Raw genomic sequence first — 18,067 nt, forward strand, 5'->3', positions numbered from 1 at the left:
GGTCTCTCTCTGTTGCCCAGAGATGAGGCCTCTCTCTGTTGCCCAGGCTGGTCTCAAACTCCTGGGCTCAAGCAATCCTCCTGCCTTGGTCTCCCAAAGTGTTGGGATTACAGACGTGAGCCACCTCGCTCAGCCTATTTAATAAGTGTTAATGTTTCATAACAACTGTTTCCCAGGTAATAATATGAACAATTTTTTTCCTATTTCTGTTTTAAAGTAAGGCAAGAATTAGCTTCATTACTTTAAAATGTCCTTATTACATTTAATTGAACATTATCAGTTACCTTTATGAAGAATAACAGAGGAACCGTAAAGCTGTATTTCAGCAAAACATTTTAATTCTAATTCTGAAACCTAATCAGAAAAAAAATGTATTTAGTACAATGATAATCCATTAAATACAACTCATCATTGTTAGGCTGTCTCTGTTATGGAAACTATCATGTTATGAAAAGGTTATGAAAAGGTTATGAAACTATCATGTTATGAAAAGCTTTATTGAATCTTTTAAAAACAAATGAACTTTACCATTGCTGGAGATTTTTTGAAAAGCTGTAGATACATACGTTGGAGATAAAACAATCAAAATTACTTCCTGAAGCTAGTTTAACAGGTTCTAAATGCTAAACAAAAATTTTACGAAATGACTCAGGCGTTAAGATTGTAAAAATTTCTTTCTGAAGCTATTTTGGCAGCCTCTAGGGATGTGAAATTCCCTACGGTGCTCTAATGGGAAAAGCCCCAGAATAAAACCAGAATCCTTGGCTTCTACTCCTGCTAACAAACTAAGTAAACTTAGGTCAGTATTTAACCTCCTCCAGTTTGCTTATTTGTTCATTTGAGACTCACACTTTCCTCATTACTTCTATGTATTGTAGCCAGTTTCAAAATGCTGTGTGAAATTTCCCATATTATCTAAACATTTCCAGCTGATTATTTTCTCAGCTACTCAGCATTTTTACTACTATCTGTATTTCTTTGCATACAAGGTGAATCTCCCAACTCAATAAGAGATCATTGCCATTTCACATTTCCCTGCCTCCTGCCTGCATGCACACTGCTATTATGTTGTCCCCTGGATTGTCCTTCAAAAATCCTCACTGTTATAGGTAAAGAAGGGACCCACTCTATCTGAGTAACTGATTGCAGAGCCCAGCCCAGACAGATACACATCCCAAGTCTCTGCTTCATCTGTCCTAGAGGAAACTGGCTCATGGGGAACAGCCACAGTGGGTCTGATGGCCCGGCAACCTCCCGCAATTTTCATAGGAAGTGGCCCTGAAGGAGAGGCTGCCCTGGTGACTGTCACTGGAGGACCCCAGGCTTCTGGATAGACAGACATCCCAGTATCTTCAGGAGCATAGTTACAGTTCGAAAGGCTCTTCAACTCTCGCACACTGTCACTATATTTCATAGCAGGGGGCTGGTAGGCCTGGTAGGACACTTTAGTGGTGGTGGTGATCACTGTTTGCAGGGCAGGGGCACCTGGTGGCGGAGTCGTGAGGTACCTGCAGGGAAGCTCTGGGTTATAATAAGGGCGAGTGGCCATGGCCTGAAACTGCCCACGGCTAGTCCTCTCCACAAGGCTGGGTTTTCCAAGAGCTGGTTTCCAGCCATGCTGTTTGTTGGTGAAATCAAAGCTTCTCTCATAGCTGCTGTATGAATTAACATTATATTGTAGTGTGTTCAGATGAACCCAGTCTGTGTCATTAGGGATACTGGTGGAATCCTTATAAAGGGTGGGATATGGGCTTGAATTTGTATAACCAGGGTTTGCCAATTCATAGCTGCAAGGTGGCCTAGGCAAATAGATTCTTTGGCTTGAGTATTTCTGAAAGGGTTGCATTTTGTCTCCTTGAAAGGTGGCTAGGTCACAGGTAGCTTTGTAAGCATCAGAGTTTGGGAAGGAAGGGCAAGGCTGCCCTGGAATAGGGAAGCTGGTTTCAGTAACTATATCAAAGTCTTCTGGATTTTCCAAGGGAGGTATGTTGCTGAAATGACCACTGCTGTCTTGATTTTCTTCTGCCTAGAAAAATGATACAAACATAGACACATGCTATGTAAATCGTGTGGACACCTTCACCTGTAACAATAGCCAAGAAGTAAGTAAAAACAGACATCCATGTGCTGGGCTCTGTGTTGTGAACATGGCACTGCTCAGGTACGTGATTTAAGCACGTGGTCCAGGGGTTGCTAAGCTTGGGCTCGCTCAGACATAAATACCAACAACTGAATGACAAAAGTCCATGGTAGCCAGGTAGGATGCTTCTGAGTGGCAGATGGTCCTGTTCTCACCTATACTGTGTTCCTAATAGTGGAGACTTAGGAGCCACACCTGCCTGGGTTCAATTCCTGACTCTGCCCCCTCACGAATTGTACAAGCCACCTAACTTCTCTGAGCCTCAGAATCTTCATCTTAAAAATGGAACTGAATAATAGTAACCTCATTATAGGGTTTCTGCAACGATTAAATGTGTGAAACTCTTAGAGCAGTGCCTGGCACATAGGAAGTGCTGGAAAATGTCAGTTTCTGTTATCCTTACACTAACACTCTGCCTGCTTGGCATGCTTTGGTTGAAAAGCCAAACTGAATTAAATTGCTCAGAGAAATTTTATCCATTCTTGTGGATGAAATAATGGAAAGGACCCTCTCAAGGGTGCACTGTTAACTTCCTGTTGGTAGGCACATATTTCTATCTTTATTACTGTTGCATAATCGCCCTTATATTAGGATGTCAGCTCAGCACACTGACATATCAGGACTGTATCATTGCCTGTAGAGATTGTTGCTTTTTGTTTTAAGGAGAAGGATTTAGAAACCCTATCCAAAGGTTGATTTAATGATATTTTGTTACAGACATATAATTTTCACATGAAATCAAAACTTTGTAATTAATGTATGACCTTCATATTTTGCATAACAATCAGCATATCTTGGGATGCAAATGAGCTGAGACCACTGTGCACTATCAGCTCTCTGTTACCTCGGATTCTCGAATTCTCTTTTTCTGGGGTTGGTAAAAAGAGGCCATTTGTCTCTTGATGGCGCTTCTTCTAGCTTCCGTCTCTGATTTGCTCTCTGGTCTTGGATGATCATGAACTCCCTTGGCCTGCAATAAGGAGAAAATGAATCATACATTTGTGCCTCTAAAGGAAGCTGACAATGTTGCCCAAAAATTGATCATGCCTTTCCCAACATCTCAACTGTTTAGTTTTGTTTCTTTCAAAATGACAGAAAGAAAAATTCTTGAACAAATAAAACAGGCTCAAGAATTGACATCTGCAAATATCACCTGCAATCCCTTCACTCTATTAAAAGAACCATAACTTGGTTTACCATCTGTGGACCTTAAAGAGCACAAAGTAGTGAGCGAATTTCTAGGCTTCTGCTAGGTCCCTGGGGAGCTTCAGCACCTATTTCTGGCCACTGGGGCTGTATTTTGTTTGGCCCAGGATTCCCAAGGCATACGACAGGTGGTTTGGCCTTTGTGGTCTGATGAAAAGTATCCATCACAAATTGTGTTCTCACCTGACCTACCTGAAAAAAGATCGCGTTGCCATCAAGCCGCCAAAAGTTGGTTACCGGGTATCCGCTGTGCCCTCGACAAGGAATCAACTCCAAAGCAGAATGACAGTTAGGGCATGCCTTCTCTGCAAAGCCCAGAAGGGAGAAATATTAACCCTGACCCCAGACCCTTCTGAAGGAAGAAGGGGAAAATTAGTTGGGAACAAAAAACTCATGCTCGGGCACGGTGGCTCACGCCTGTAATTCCAGCACTTTGGGAGGCCGAGGCGGGTGGATCACTTGAGGTCAGGAGTTCAAGACCAGCCTGACTAACATGGAGAAACCCTGTCTCTACTAAAAATACAAAATTAGCCGGGTGCGGTGGCTCACGCCTCTAATCCCAGCACTTTGGGAGGCCGAGACAGGCAGATCACCTGATGTTGGGAGTTCAAGCAGCCTGACCAACATGGAGGAACCCTGTCTCTACTAAAAATGCAAAATTAGCCGGGTGTGGTGGCACATGCCTGTAATCCCAGCTACCTGGGAGGCTGAGGCAGGAGGATTGCTTGAACCCAGGAGGCGGGGGTTGCAGTGAGCTGAGATCACACCATTGCAATTGCAGTCCAGCCTGAGTGACAGAGTGAGACTCCATCTCAAACAAACAAACAAAAACAACAACAACAAAAAACTCATGACTCCAAGGTCACCCTCTCCCTGGCCCCATGTCCTCACTCTGCTGTTTCAGCCGTGCCTTGTCACAGATGGCCGGCCTCAGCTGCAGGCGGGAACCGTCGGGCAGGGTGCAGGCCTGTGCACACACCACCACACCCAGGCACGACTTCTTGAGGATGTGGCCATTGTGGTTGTTGGTGTTGCGCATGGCCCAGCCGCTCAGGTGACGCTGTGCCTTCTTCTCATCGCTGCTGTAGATGAAGCGCACGTAGCCGTCAGGCCACTCTCGGAATTGGTCGAAGAGGACCAGCTCCTGGAAGAGTGCAGAAGGAAGGGAGGTCAGTTTATCCAGTCCAAACTGCACACATCATGCTCTAAAATTTCTCCAAGCACATTAGGATATAAACAGGTTCTTTTTAAATCCAGTAATGTCAAATTCCAAAATGCCACTCTTTCTATATAAGACTTCCTGACAACCAGGTAATAATTAGTGTTTATATAGTGCTTATCTGTTAAATGCTATACATGTATTAATTCATCTAGACTTCAAATTATAGGTAAACAATTATTTCCAATTTGCCGACGAGGACATGGAGGTCAGAGAGGTTAATCGACTTGCCCAAGGTCACATCACACAGCTAGCAAGATCTGGCTCTAGGATTTGCACCCTGGCAGTCCCATTCCAGAGACTGTACTTCTTACCACTATGTTATATCACTTCTTGGCATGTTTAAATGTTGAAAACATTTTTAAGTTAAGTATGAAAGTACCAGGGGAAAAAGTGATTGGAATGTTCTATCACTGAAATGCAATTTAACTGGTAAATATCTTTAAGTCAGTGCATTTTCTTCAAAAGCACTTGGCTCTCTATGCCAAACCCATCAGTGACATTAGCAGTGGCACCGAGAGTAATTTCAGAGAGGAAAGAACAGCTTCCCTCCCTACTCTCAGCTTGGCTCTCCAAGTTTAAAAGGGTACCGCAATGAAGGATTTAAGCCATGAGCTTTAGTGTGTGGGTGAGCTTGCCTGGTACTGGACTGCTCCCCAGAGCAATATGGGACTGTCATTCTCCTCAACAAAGAGCCACATGGCTGAAATAATAAGTTATATCTAAAATACTGAGCATTGCCTTAGTATTCATATTTGGTAGTCTTTGTCAATTTAATGCATTATTTACACTGCAATAAATGTCACTTTTGCATATAAGTTTTGTTGAAAAATCACCCTTTACTGAGCACTTTCTTTTTTCTTTTTTTTTTGAGATGGAATCTCACTCTGTCACCCAGGCTAAAGTGTAGCAGCATGATCTCAGCTCACTGCAACCTCCGCCTCCCAGGTTCAAGTGATTCTCCTGCCTCAGCCTCCTGAATACCTGGGACTACAGGTGCATGCCACCATGCCTGGCTATTGTTTGTATTTTTAGTAGAGACGGGGTTTCACCATGTTGGCCAGGATGGTCTTGATCTTTCTGACCTCATGATCCACCCACCTTGGCCTCCCAAAGTGCTGGGATTACAGGCATAAGCCACCATGCCCGGCCACTGAGCACTTTCTTTTATGTAATGTTTAGGGCTGCTTTCACACTACAGTGCAGAATTGAATATTTGGAACAGAAACAGTATGACCTGCAAAGTCATATTATGCAATATATATAATTCTCACAACATCTTTGCAAGGTGGACATCTTTACTCTTGTTTACTAAATAAGGAAGTGGAGGTTCAATAGTTAACCTTTCACAGTGGCATAGCTGGAATATAAACAGAAGATGAGCAGCAGCCAGACCCAGTAGCTTTGCTGGTGTAATAAAGGCTCAGAAGAGTGTATCATAGTAGTAAGCCATTTGCATCTCCTCCCCACTCTTGCCACTCAGGAAAATTAGATCAAACATTTGCAAAGCTGAAGTATTCACAGTTGGAAAATTCAGACTTGTATACATCATTAATACTGCACATTCTAACAGTAATAAGGTAAATGGGTGATTTTGTTTCCAAAATTACAAAGATATTGTTGAAATCATTATTACTACCATAGGTATTATTTATCTTTTCTCTGAAATATTACAATTGACATAAATTAATACATCAATGTAAGGTAAGTCACAAATGAAATATATAATGATGTACTATCAACTCCAAGCTTATATTAAATGCTAATATCTTTGTTTTAAAAGTGAATATTTTAACTTAAGGATCTTAGTAACGAATTGACAATTTTCCAGAAAACAGCATTTCTTTAGCTCTCCCTTAAGGATGTAGACTAGGCCCCCATGCCTCACACGAGCTACTGAGGTAGTGACCCTGGCAATGAAGCCACAGAGACTGTGTTTTTAAAATCAGTACAAGAATAGAGGATGTCAAGGATTGGGTTACATTTGTTCTAAAGTGTTGGCATTTGTGTGTGTGTGTACACACACACACATAGACACTGAACCTGATCGTAGACCTGGAGGAGAGTTTGAGATGGTTATCTCACTCTACCACTTGACGACAAGTGAGTAAGTAGCCTGAGACAAAGGCAAATTCGAGGACCCTCTCAAGGTCATACAGGTAGTTTAACTCGCTCACTCGGTTAGCCAGAGCAGGGCGATGCTAAGTTTCTTCACTTCTCCATGTCCCAGTGTGCCTGGCCCTTTTGAGATATTACACACATGCTTCCTGCTTAACAACCAGTCTCCTAAAAAAAAGTTCATATTTACATGGGAAGTCTAGCAAATGCTTGAGAGATGAACCATAATTACATGATTTGGATGTGACTTTTCTAAAATGCAAGATATGATTGTTTCCTGTGAAGATGTACATGGACAGAAACAGAATGAGATGCACTTGCTGTACTGTGGTCCACTTTCATGAAAATGGTACCATGTGACTCTAAAGTAGGCAGACTTTAAAACAAAGGAGTGGGCCAGGCACGGTGGCTCACGCCTGTAATCCCAGCACTTTGGGAGGCTGAGGCGGGTGGATCAGCTGAGGTCAGGAGTTCGAGACCAGCCTGAGCAACATGGAGAAACCCAATCTCTACTAAAAATACAAAATTAGCCGGGCGTGGTGGCGCATGCCTGTAGTCCCAGCTACTCGGGAAGCTGAGGCAAGAGAATCACTTGAACCTGGGGGATGGAGGTTGCAGTGAGCCGAGATCGTGCGATTGCACCCCAGCCTAGGCAACAAGAGCTAAACTCCGCCTCAAAAACCAAACAAACAACAACAGAAAACCCCAACAAACAAACAAACAAAAACAAAGGAGTAAAACACACCTAACCTACTACAAACATATGGATCCAAAAAAGTGCTGACATCTTTGAGAGGCGACACAATGTTGCAATGAATTGCTATTCATCTGAACACCTATCAGACACATTTTAGTTGCTGACAAAATGACACATCTCTTTTATCCCTGTGCCACAACATTGCTGGAAGCCCACATTTGCAAATGGTTGGGAAGCAACTCTCATTCTACACCCCCCATCCCCTACAGCCAGGACTTCAACGTCACTCAATTTTGGCCCAAACCAGTGTGACCAATCATAATTGGTCATTCTCTGGAACTGGCTTCAAATCTCCCACTTCATTCACCACTTCATCCACCCCAGTCATTCTTTGGACTTGGCTCCAAACCATTTTTGCTTTATTGAAATAAAGCAAAATACAACAAATTCACCCTAAAAGAATGATGATTTGCTTGTCATTAGAGAAGAAGTAAGTTTTGGGTACAGATGGCCTCTTTGGCACGGCTATGGGGCCTCCTTCCTCCCAGCAGTTAGGAAGGTCTGAACAAATTGCTCAAGTCGGGCTATTTGTTTTAAATTTAGGTCATTAGATTCACTTTGCAGTTGTACCTCAGTTTTGCTGCATGAGAAGCAGTAGTATTTACATCTGTTTAGATTTTCTCCGTAGCTTCCTCATGGATTGAAAGTAAATGAATAAGGAAGAGGCACCTAATTTCTACCTTGGTTAAAGGGAAGTGAAAGGACAGGCGTCCCGCTCTCCCCAAGACTGGGAATGTGGAGCCTGATCAACATATCCTGCTGCTTTCCGTGTGATTTCAGGCAAGCACAAGGAAATTGCTGGGAGAAGACACATTTCTTCTTCTTCTTTTTTTTTTGAGACGGAGTTTTGCTCTTGTTGCCCAGGCTGGAGTTCAATGGCGCGATCTTGGCTCACCGCAACCTCCACCTCCCGGATTCAAGCGATTCTCCTGCCTCAGCCTCCCGAGTAGCTGGGACTATAGGCATGCGCCATCACGCTCGGCTGATTTTGTATTTTTGGTAGAGGCGGGGTTTCTCCATGTTGGTCAGGCTGGTCTTGAACTCCCGACCTCAGGTGATCCGCCCGCCTCAGCCTCCCAAAGTGCTGGGATTACAGGCGTGAGCCACCGCACCCGGCCAAGAAGACACATTTCTAAACCCAACTCAGCCTTTTGTAGAGTCCAGTTCTCTTTCTACACTTGAGGGGGCCTCAGAAACCCAGAAATTTTGCGTGTGTGTGTGTGTGCGTGTGTGTGTGTGTATGGTCCGTCCGCAGGCTCTTCAAGAACTCGAATGCCATTCTCCCTCCTTCGGATGGACAGCGCCCCGCGTGCCCGCACACACCCGGTTCACTTACCTGAGGCATCTGCGGATCGTTGATGTCCCAGCTGAGCTGCATCCCATAGGAGCACACGCCGACCGCTTCCTGCACCGCGGCCGCCAGCATCTGCCCAACTCGCTCGCGCTTTCCGCCCAGGGTTATGAAAAATAGAAGAAAAAAGGACAGGTGCGCCAGGTGGATTTTTTTCCTTCTCTTTAAAGAAGAAAGTGGGGCGTGTGAAGGCGAGGGGCAGAGAGAGAGAGAAAGAGAGAGAGGTTGTTTAGAAATCTGGAAGCTGGGGACAATGGTTAGGGACCCGGGCAGGGACCTGTCCTCGGCCGTGGTGCTGAACGGTCTCCACCCGAACGGCAGCATCGACCTCTGGCAGCTGCCTCCTCCTTTATAAAGATATACCTCCGGGGGGCTCCGCCCTGTCTCGCCTACCTCGCTAGCGCCCACGCTCCAGGGGCCGGTCGCCCCCTCCACCACTGTCCCAGGAACGGAGGTGGAGGTTAAATTCAGCCCTGGAAGCAAAGGGCAGCTGCAGCCAGAGGGTGGGGGTGGGGAGGGTAAGTAGGAATGTATCCTTTAAGTTTAAAACCTTATTATTTTCTTCTTTTCTTTTCTTCTTTTTTGTCTCACTCTGTTGCCCAGGCTAGAGTGCAGTGGTGCCATCTCAGCTCACTGCAACCTCTGCCTCCCAGGTTCAAGCGATTCTCCTGCCTCAACCTCCCGAGAAGATGGGAGTACAGGTCCGTGCCACCACCCCTGGCTAATTTTTGTATTTTTAGTAGAGACAGGTTTTAGCCATGCGAAACCCTGACCAAGCTGGTCTTGAACTCTTGACCTCAGGTGATCCGCCCGCCTGAGCCTCCCAAAGTGCTGGGATTATAGGCGTGAGCAACCGCGACCGGCCTATTATTATTATTTTTTTTTCTAAACGCCTCCAGCTTCCCTGATTTCGGAAAGAGGCTTAGATGGAGGCTTTGGAAGCAGAGGCTTTCCAGCAAAGTCCCCTGAGAGCCAACACTCAATTCCAGGAGAGCGTGGGAACCGTGCGTGGGCCCCTCTGCCGTCAGCGCGCGCCCTAGCCTGAATAACCGCGCCCACGCCTCCTAGTTAGGGGTCAGCCCATTTTGGGCCTTCACTGCCGGCTCTTCCCCTAACTATTGTGAGTGTCTCGGGGTCTTCGCTCTGCCCTTTGGGATGTGCGAGGGTGCGCCAAGCCTCCGCGTATGCTCGCGAGCCCAGGCGCCTTCACGCTCCCGGGGACTTCGGAGGGACCTGGCCCTGCAGGAACGGAGTCCTACAAAGTGAACCCGGACGAGGTGCGGGGGGTGGGGGAAATGAGCCCGGGGTAGGTGGGAGCCTGGGGAAGGAGGGAAAGGGGAGAGGGGAAAAGTCCCAAAGAACTGGCTTTCTCCACTGCTTTGGCTCCCTCTGGGTCTCAGCTTCCTTATCTGTTTATCTGTTAAATAAGAGGTTGTGGTTCGGCGAGCTCTCAGTTGCCACCTACCCGAACACAATTTTTTTTTCTTTTTTTTTGAGACGGAGTCTCACTCTGTTGCCCCGGCTGGAGTGCAGTGGTGCAATCTCGGCTCACTGCAACCTCCGCCTCCCAGGTTCAAACGATTCTCCTGCCTCAGCCTCCCGAGTAGCTGGGACTACAGGCGCGCGCCATCGCGACCAGCTAATTTTGTATTTTTAGTAGAGACAGGGTTTCACCAAGTTGGCCAGGATGGTCTCGATCTTTTGACTTCGTGATCCGCCTGTCTCGGCCTCTCAAAGTGCTGGGATTAAAGCGTAAGCCACCGCGCCCGGCCCACAACTCTTAAAAAAAAAAAAACTTTACTGATATAGTCTTGGCAATATCACGACGAAATTGAATTTACTCCATTACAGTCTTGGGAGGCTTTGGGGGACTAGAGAATCGCGGTGGTGCGGGGTTGCGCAGGACAATGTGGGTTCTCCGGGGCTGGGAGGAAACCTTCTTCATCTGAGCAGCCGACTCGCCCAGGGCTACTCCGGCACATGGAGACCCTCAGTATAAACAAACAAACAAACAAAAACCGATTGAAGTGACTAAAGTCACTCTTTGACTACCCCAAGGCCGGATTCTTGGCGGCCAGGGAAAAGGGCTTCTGGAATTTATTCCCCGCGCCCTTGTTTTGCAGCTGCACGCTTCCATTCCCAGCCCTAGCCAGAGAAGAGGAGCCAACTCCTCACGGCGGATCCCTTGATAGAGGAGGATGAACCGAATCCATGACCCTCCAGACCCGGGAAGCGACGCGCCCTAGACCTTGGCACCGCAAAGCCCGTGCTGAGCACACGGATGGGTGCTGAGCGGGACTCGGCCGGGAGGCGCCCATGCCAACGCCTCTTGCAGGATTAGTGCTTTCAGTTGGCAAAAGGCGGATAAAGGAAGGGCGAAACCACCTCAGGAAGCTAAGGGTGGTCCACGCTCCTTGTCCTTTTACTTCCCCAGCCAAAGGCACAGTGAGGCTTGCTTAGAAAAGTCCATCCCGCGATTGGGCGCAGTGGCACATGCCTGTAATCCCAGCACTTTGGGAGGCCAAGACGCGAGGATCGCTTGAGCCCAGGAGTGCAAGACCAGCCTCGGCAACATGGCGAAACCCTGTCTCTTCGGAAAAAAAAAAAAAAAAAAAAAAAAAGAAGCCGGGCATGGTGGCGTGTGCCTGTAGTCCCATCTACTTGGGAGGCTGAGGCGGGAGGATCGCTTGAATCCAGGAGGCAGTGGTTGCAGTAACCTGAGATAGCGCTGATGCACTCCAGCCTGGGCGACAGAACGAGACCCTGTCTCAAAAAAAAAAAAAAAAAAAAAAAGGAAAGAAAGAAAGAAAGAGAGAGAGAGGCAGCGGACAAGCGAACTCTGTTGGGGAGAAAGGCCGACTTTGAGCAGTTCCTCGCGATTTTTTCTTCCTTTATCTTCTAGCTGAGGTCCTCCTCCCAATCAAAGCCGAAGGGTCCTAGCAGAAGAAAGTGATTTGTTCATTCCCAGCCTCCTTTCTCCCGAAGTTCTCCCCTCCTAAAAGGTCCTGTCAGTCAGGGTTTCTGATTAAAATCACTCTCAAATGGTCGCCACTAAGGTCTAGTTGGGAACGAAGAGATGTGTCTACTCTTCACCCACGAGTTTCATTCACAGATTTTTCATCTTATTAACTGACTGCCGAAGGTCCCTGAGACTCCTGTTGATTCAGTTGCTTTTCGTGTTGTTTTGTCTTCCGAAATTGAATGAAAATTTATTGATTATCCATTTTAATTATAGTATTTCATTAAATGTTGTAGTTTAAGATAACTTATCCTTTCAAATGTTCTAAAAATAACTTTAAAATGGTGATTTAAAGTTACCTCTGAAAATGCATAGAAATTAATTTTTGGTCTTATTGCAGTGCTAGAATAATTCTTGTCTCTGTGCTTTTGGAATGTTCCTAGAGAGACCTGACCTGTCAAAAACATAAATAAATAAAACTTTTTTATGTTAAAGGCAAATCAATTAATTTCTAAAGGGATTCTGGTATCCAAAGAAATGTCATAGAGCTTCTACTATATTTAGTTTGAGAAGAATTAGAATATGCATTTCAAGTTGCCATAAATTATATTTGGACAAAACATGTTAGTAAAAGAAGCTAATCAAAGTAAAAAAATAGATAAAAGGTATTTTGCCTATTCTGTTATTTTTAATTTCTCTTAAAGATTTGAATGCATTGCACCATAGACTTTGGAAGGATATGTTTTTCCCCAAAAGCCTGAAAATAATAGATGATTAAGTTTTCTATCTAGTATTATGAAAACTCTAATTTTTTAATATTCTCTTAAAATTCATTTAAACTGTAGTATTTTGTTTATTGCTTATTATTATTTCTTTCTTGCCCTGGTATTATGTATTGACTCACAATAGCTTATACTCACAGCTGTTCCTGTCTTGATTACTAGTTTAATATTACAAAAATCCATTCATTGAAAAGGAAAAAAACCTGCGTTTGAATTTCCTTGGTTTAGATTAAAATAGGTAAATTAATGTAAGAATGTTTACATTATATTTGCCAGAAAATGGATATGACAGGCTTTGACATAAACACTGTTTTGAACGGACTAGAAGTGTGTGCAAGTCCTGGGCTAACAGGAGTTCTGGTTATGTCTTGCTTTGGTGTAGACAAATATCTTCTGTACGTATTATGACATGAAATACTCACAGGTCTAGTTATAATACAAGTTGATTTTTACACAAAGAATGTTTGGATTGGAGGGGTCTTTTTTTGTTTTTTTTTGTGGAAAACTCCAGTCCAATTTAATTTTGCCACCGTGTTCACACAACTGGCCACCTACCCGAATCAGCCTAGCCATTGGTACGCATACTTGTCAGGTTAAAGGAAATAGGCAAACAAACAAAGAAAACAAAGAAAAACAAAGAAAAAAACAAAAACAAAAACAAAAAAAACTATTTGCTTTGATTAAAACAAAAAATTCCCCTTCTTCCCCACCACGGTACTTAAAAAACAACACCAAACACACTTTTTATGTGTGTGAAATCAGGAATGTATTAATAATATCGGGTACAAGTCTGGTTACCGTACGAAAGGGTTCGGCTTCTGTCTACACACAATGGACCAAAAACTGCTCCTCTGGCTTTTTTTTGAGACGGAGTCTCGCTCTGTCCCCCAGGCTGGAGTGCAGTGGCGCGATCTCGGCTCACTGCAACCTCCGCCTCCCGGGTTCAAGTGATTCTCCTGCCTCAGCCTCCCCAGCAGCTAGGATTACAGGCACATGCCACCGCGCCCGGCTAATTTTTTGTATTTTTAGTAGAGACAAGGTTTCACCATGTTGACCAGACTGGTCTTGAACTCCTGACCTCAAGTGATCCACCCGCCTCGGCCACCCAAAGTGCAGGGATTACAGGCGTGAGCCACCGCGCCCGGCCGCTCCTCTGGCTTTTTAAGGCGGGGCGAAAACTTGGAACAGCTACCGCAAAGCGAACGCCTATCTGTTTGCAATTTCGCAAATAAGGAACGTTTAAACGACATAGTTCACATCCTGTGAGTGCTGGCTTTCTCTTAAAGGGTGTGTGCGTGCGCCCAGGTGGTTTGGCCTGCGTGCGCTAGTTACTTGCACGCGCTTCTTGAGTCTCAAAACACAGAGTTCTGGTAAACTTCAGGGGCGGATTCGTCAATTACAGTTGCGGAAGGAGACTCGACTCGAAGAGCGGTCCGCCACGAGGGCTCTTGCCGCAGCGCCCCCAGCGGGCGGGGGTCTTGGGCGGGGAAGCGGCAGAGGGCCGACAGAGCGCAGCAAAGTTGAGCGGCGAGCCGCTTCAGGAACGAAGCCTCGTTATGCAAGCGGTGAGTGACCCCCGGAGGGCCCGGACCTTCTGTCCACAGTCCGAGGGCGCGCGAGGGCGCGGGGTCCCTGGGGCTCAGGCTCTGCCGCCCTGAGGTGTTCGCTCAGAGACCTGGCGCTGGGCACATTCCCCCGCCACCTTCTTGGGTTTGCTCGGAGTGTATTGGCAGCTTGCAGCAAGATGAGGCAGAATAGAAACCTCGGATCCCTAGCTAAATAGTGCTCAGGGAAAGGGGAACCGGAGAATTCGTGTTCGGAAAGCAATGAGATAGTTCTTTTCTAGTTGGTTTGCGTATTTTCCTAGCCGGTTTTCCAGCCCTCTTTCCACCTTGCTGCGTAGAAATTGCAGTAGCGTTAAGCAACCCCAAGTGCTGGGACTTCATTTAACCGAACGACAAAGGATAGCCCCTAAGATAAAGCTACAATTATTGCTTATCGATAAATAATAAAAAATAAAAACATGAAGTTTGAGCCCACCCAGGGACGCCAAAAACAAACAAACAAAAACTTGGGGCGTGTTTCTAACATTCTTCTGCCTGGGCTCCTGGTGGTAGAAATTCTGATTTAATTGGTCTACGGTGGGCCGGTAGTTTGTTAGTTTGTTAATGAGGACCCCAGGTGATTCTGATAGCCAGGGGTAACTGCTTGCCTAGATCCAGGAACTCACCCTTGTTCTCCATAAAATCCATCTGTCATCTGGCGCCATCTTCCCAGCCATGGGGAAACAGATTTGGGACACAAACCTTTCTAACATGAAGCTACGCTTAAATTCAGAGCACTTAAGCATAACCTCCTCACCATCCCTCTTACATTGAAAGCTGCCATTCACTGAGCTATTTTTATGTGCCAGGCACTATGCTAAGAACATTACAAACATTCTCTCAGTCAGTCCTCACTCCAATCCTTCCATATAAGTGTTATCATCTTGTTTTTTTTTGTTTGTTTTTTTTTTGAGACGGAGTCTCATTCCGTCGCCCAGGCTGGAGTGCAGTGGCGTGATCTTGGCTCACTGCAACCTCCGCCTCCCGGGTTCAAACGATTCTCCTACCTCAGCCTCCCGAGTAGCTGAGACTACAGGCGCGCGCCACCACGCCGGGGTAATTTTTGTATTTTTAGTAGAGATGGGGTTTCACCATGTTGGCCAGGATGGTCTCTGTCTCTTGACCTCATGATCTGCCCGCTTCGGCCTCCCAAAGTGCTGGGATTACAGGTGTCAGCCACAGCGCCCGGCTATCATCATGTTTTTTTTTTTTTTTTTTTTTCTTTTTTTTTCTTTTATTGTAATTATTATTATTATTATTATTATTATTATTATACTTTAGGTTTTATGGTACATGTGCCCAATGTGCAGGTAAGTTACATATGTATACATGTGCCATGCTGGTGCACTGCACCCACCAACTCGTCATCTAGCATTAGGTATATCTCCCAATGTTATCCCTCCCCCCTCCCCCCAACCCACAACAGTCCCTGAAGTGTGATGTTCCCCTTCCTGTGTCCATGTGTTCTCATTGTTCAATTCCCACCTATGAGTGAGAATATGCGGTGTTTGGTTTTTTGTTCTTGCGATAGTTTACTGAGAATGATGATTTCCAATTTCATCCATGTCCCTACAAAGGACATGAAATCATCATGTTTTTTAAATGAGGAGACTGAAGCTCAGAGAATCTAACGATCTTTTCTGCCTAAACCATCCCACTTTCTGATTTTCCTGTCAAGTTCCTACCCACAAAAGCTGCCACATGATCTTCGCATCCCCCGAAGGGGGATACCTTTCTGTGCACTAGAATGGCTCCAGAAATTCCAGAAACAGGAAGCATTTCTTTGGAATTTGCAGAGTACTGACCACCAAGGCCAGAGAAGGTTGAAAGGAGGTAGAAATAAAAATACACAGAGCATCTCTGCATACGAATTGAACTGAAGGAGAGAGAGGGCCGTGTCTATAGAGAAAAGAGGTAAAGAAGCTTAACATAAAGGCTCCTGGGAATATTTTCTTTGGGATGGGAAGTATTTCCCACTAATTCAGAATTTGTTGACAAAACTTAGAAATTATAGATACGTAGCATAGTGTTTATTTGATGTCAGTTTGTGCTATGAATTAACACCTTTTTTTTTTTTGATATGGAGTCTCACTCTGTCACCCAGGCTGGAGCACGGTGGCTCGATCTCAGCTCACTGCAACCTCCACCTCCCGGGTTCAAGTGGTTCTCCTTCCTCAGCCTTACGAGTAGCTGGGACTACAGTCACGTGCCACCGCGCCCAGCTAATTTTTGTATTTTTTAGTAGAGACGGGTTTCACCATATTGGACAGGCTGGTCTCGAACTCTTGACCTCGTGATACGCCCACCTCGGCCTCCCAAAGTGCTGGGATTACAGGCGTGAGCCACTGCGCCTGGCCTAACACCCAATTTTAATTGTAGCTTTAGCTGTTCCTCCTATCTCACTTTTGCCTCTACTCAATTATCTACTAACACAATGGTTCTTTTTCTTTGCCTTTATCATTTATTTTTAATTGACACGTATTGACACATGCACGTGTTAATAGGGTGTAGTGTGATATTTCCATATGTGTATACAATGTGTAATGATCAAATCAGGGTAATTATGCATATCAATCACCTCAAATATTTATTTCTTTGTGTTGGGAATGTTCAAAATCTACTCGTCTAGCTATTTGAAAATATACAATAAGTTGCTCATTATAGTCACCCTGCAGTACTGTCTTACTCTAGAGCTTACTCCTTCCAGCTAGCTGTAATTTTGTGTCCATTAACTAACCTCTGCCTATCTCACTTCCCCTTTTCTAGTGACCACTATTCTCTCTACTTCTATGAGATCAGCATTTTTTTTTTTTTTTGAGATGGAGTTTCGCTCTTGCTTCCCCAGCTGGAGTACAGTGGTGCGACCTTAGCTCATTGCAACCTCCGCCTCCTGGGTTCAAGCAATTCTCTTGCCTCAGCCTCCCCAGTAGCTGGGATTACAGGCATGCACCACCATGCCCGGATAATTTTGTATTTTTAGTAGAGACAGGGTTCTGTCATGTTGGCCAGGCTGGTCTCCAACTCCTGACCTCAGGTGATCTACCCACCTCGGCCACCCAAAGTGCTGGGATTACAGGCATGAGCCACCGCACCCGGCCGAGATCAGCTTTTTTAGCCTCTACATGTGATCAAGAACATGCAGTGTGTCTGTCTGTGCCCCACTTATTTCACTTAGCATAATGTCCTCCAGGCTCGTGCATGTTACCATGAATGACAGGATTTTGTTCTTTTTTCTGGCTGAAAAGTATTCCACTGGGTGAATATACCACATTTTCTTTATCCATTCATCCACTGATGGACACTTAAGTTGATTCCATATCTTGGCTATTGTGAATAGCGCTGCAGTAAACATGGGAGTGCAGATATGCCTTTGACACACTGATTTCTTTTCTTTTGGATATATCTCCAGGAGTGGGATTGCTGGATTTATGACAGTTTTTTGAGGAACCTCCATACTGTTTTCCATATTGTCTATACTAATTTACATTCCTACCAACAGTGTACAAGAGTTCCTCTTTTTCCATATCCTTGCCAGCATTTGTTGTTTTTTGTCTTGATAATGGCTAGTCTAACTGGGGTAAGATAATATCTCATTTTGGTTTTGATTTGCATTTTCCAATGATTAGTGATGTTGAGTATTTTTTCATATACCTGTTGGTCATTCGTATGTCTTCTTTGGAGAGATGTCTATTTAGCTTATTTACCCATTTTTAATTGGATTGGTTATGTTGCTGTTGAGGTGTTTTGAGTTCCCTGTATATTCTGGATATTAATGGCTTGTTGGATGCATAGTTTGCAGATATATTCTCCCATTCTGCTGGTTGTCTCTTCAGTCTATTATTTCCCTTTCTGTAAGAAGCTTTTTGGTCTGTATAATTTCATTTGTCTATTTTTGCTTTCATTGCCTGAGATTTTGAGGTCTTCTCCATAA

At 45.0% G+C, this 18,067-nt stretch overlaps 2 protein-coding genes across 2 annotated transcripts in view; one reads left to right on the forward strand and one right to left on the reverse strand.

Moving 5' to 3' along the window:
• Positions 1–316: 316 nt before the first annotated feature.
• GCM2 (glial cells missing transcription factor 2) lies at positions 317–9,116 on the reverse strand. The gene is made up of 5 exons (XM_054493301.2): positions 8,777–9,116; positions 4,238–4,490; positions 3,539–3,651; positions 2,985–3,110; positions 317–2,026 (listed from the first exon to the last, which is right to left on the reverse strand). The coding sequence occupies exons 1-5, from the start codon at positions 9,113–9,115 to the stop codon at positions 1,088–1,090; spliced, it is 1,770 nt and encodes a 589-aa protein (XP_054349276.2). The 5' UTR covers position 9,116; the 3' UTR covers positions 317–1,087.
• A 4,872-nt stretch (positions 9,117–13,988) lies between these two features.
• SYCP2L (synaptonemal complex protein 2 like) overlaps positions 13,989–18,067 on the forward strand; it is an 80,957-nt gene continuing 76,878 nt past the window's right edge. Inside the window, exon 1 of the mRNA XM_054493067.2 lies at positions 13,989–14,097. Coding sequence (XP_054349042.2) covers positions 14,089–14,097 — 9 coding nt within the window. The 5' untranslated portion in view covers positions 13,989–14,088. The remainder of the gene's footprint in view (positions 14,098–18,067) is intronic.

This window comes from Pongo pygmaeus, chromosome 5 (genome assembly GCF_028885625.2).
Source record: "Pongo pygmaeus isolate AG05252 chromosome 5, NHGRI_mPonPyg2-v2.0_pri, whole genome shotgun sequence".
Taxonomy (NCBI): domain Eukaryota; kingdom Metazoa; phylum Chordata; class Mammalia; order Primates; family Hominidae; genus Pongo; species Pongo pygmaeus.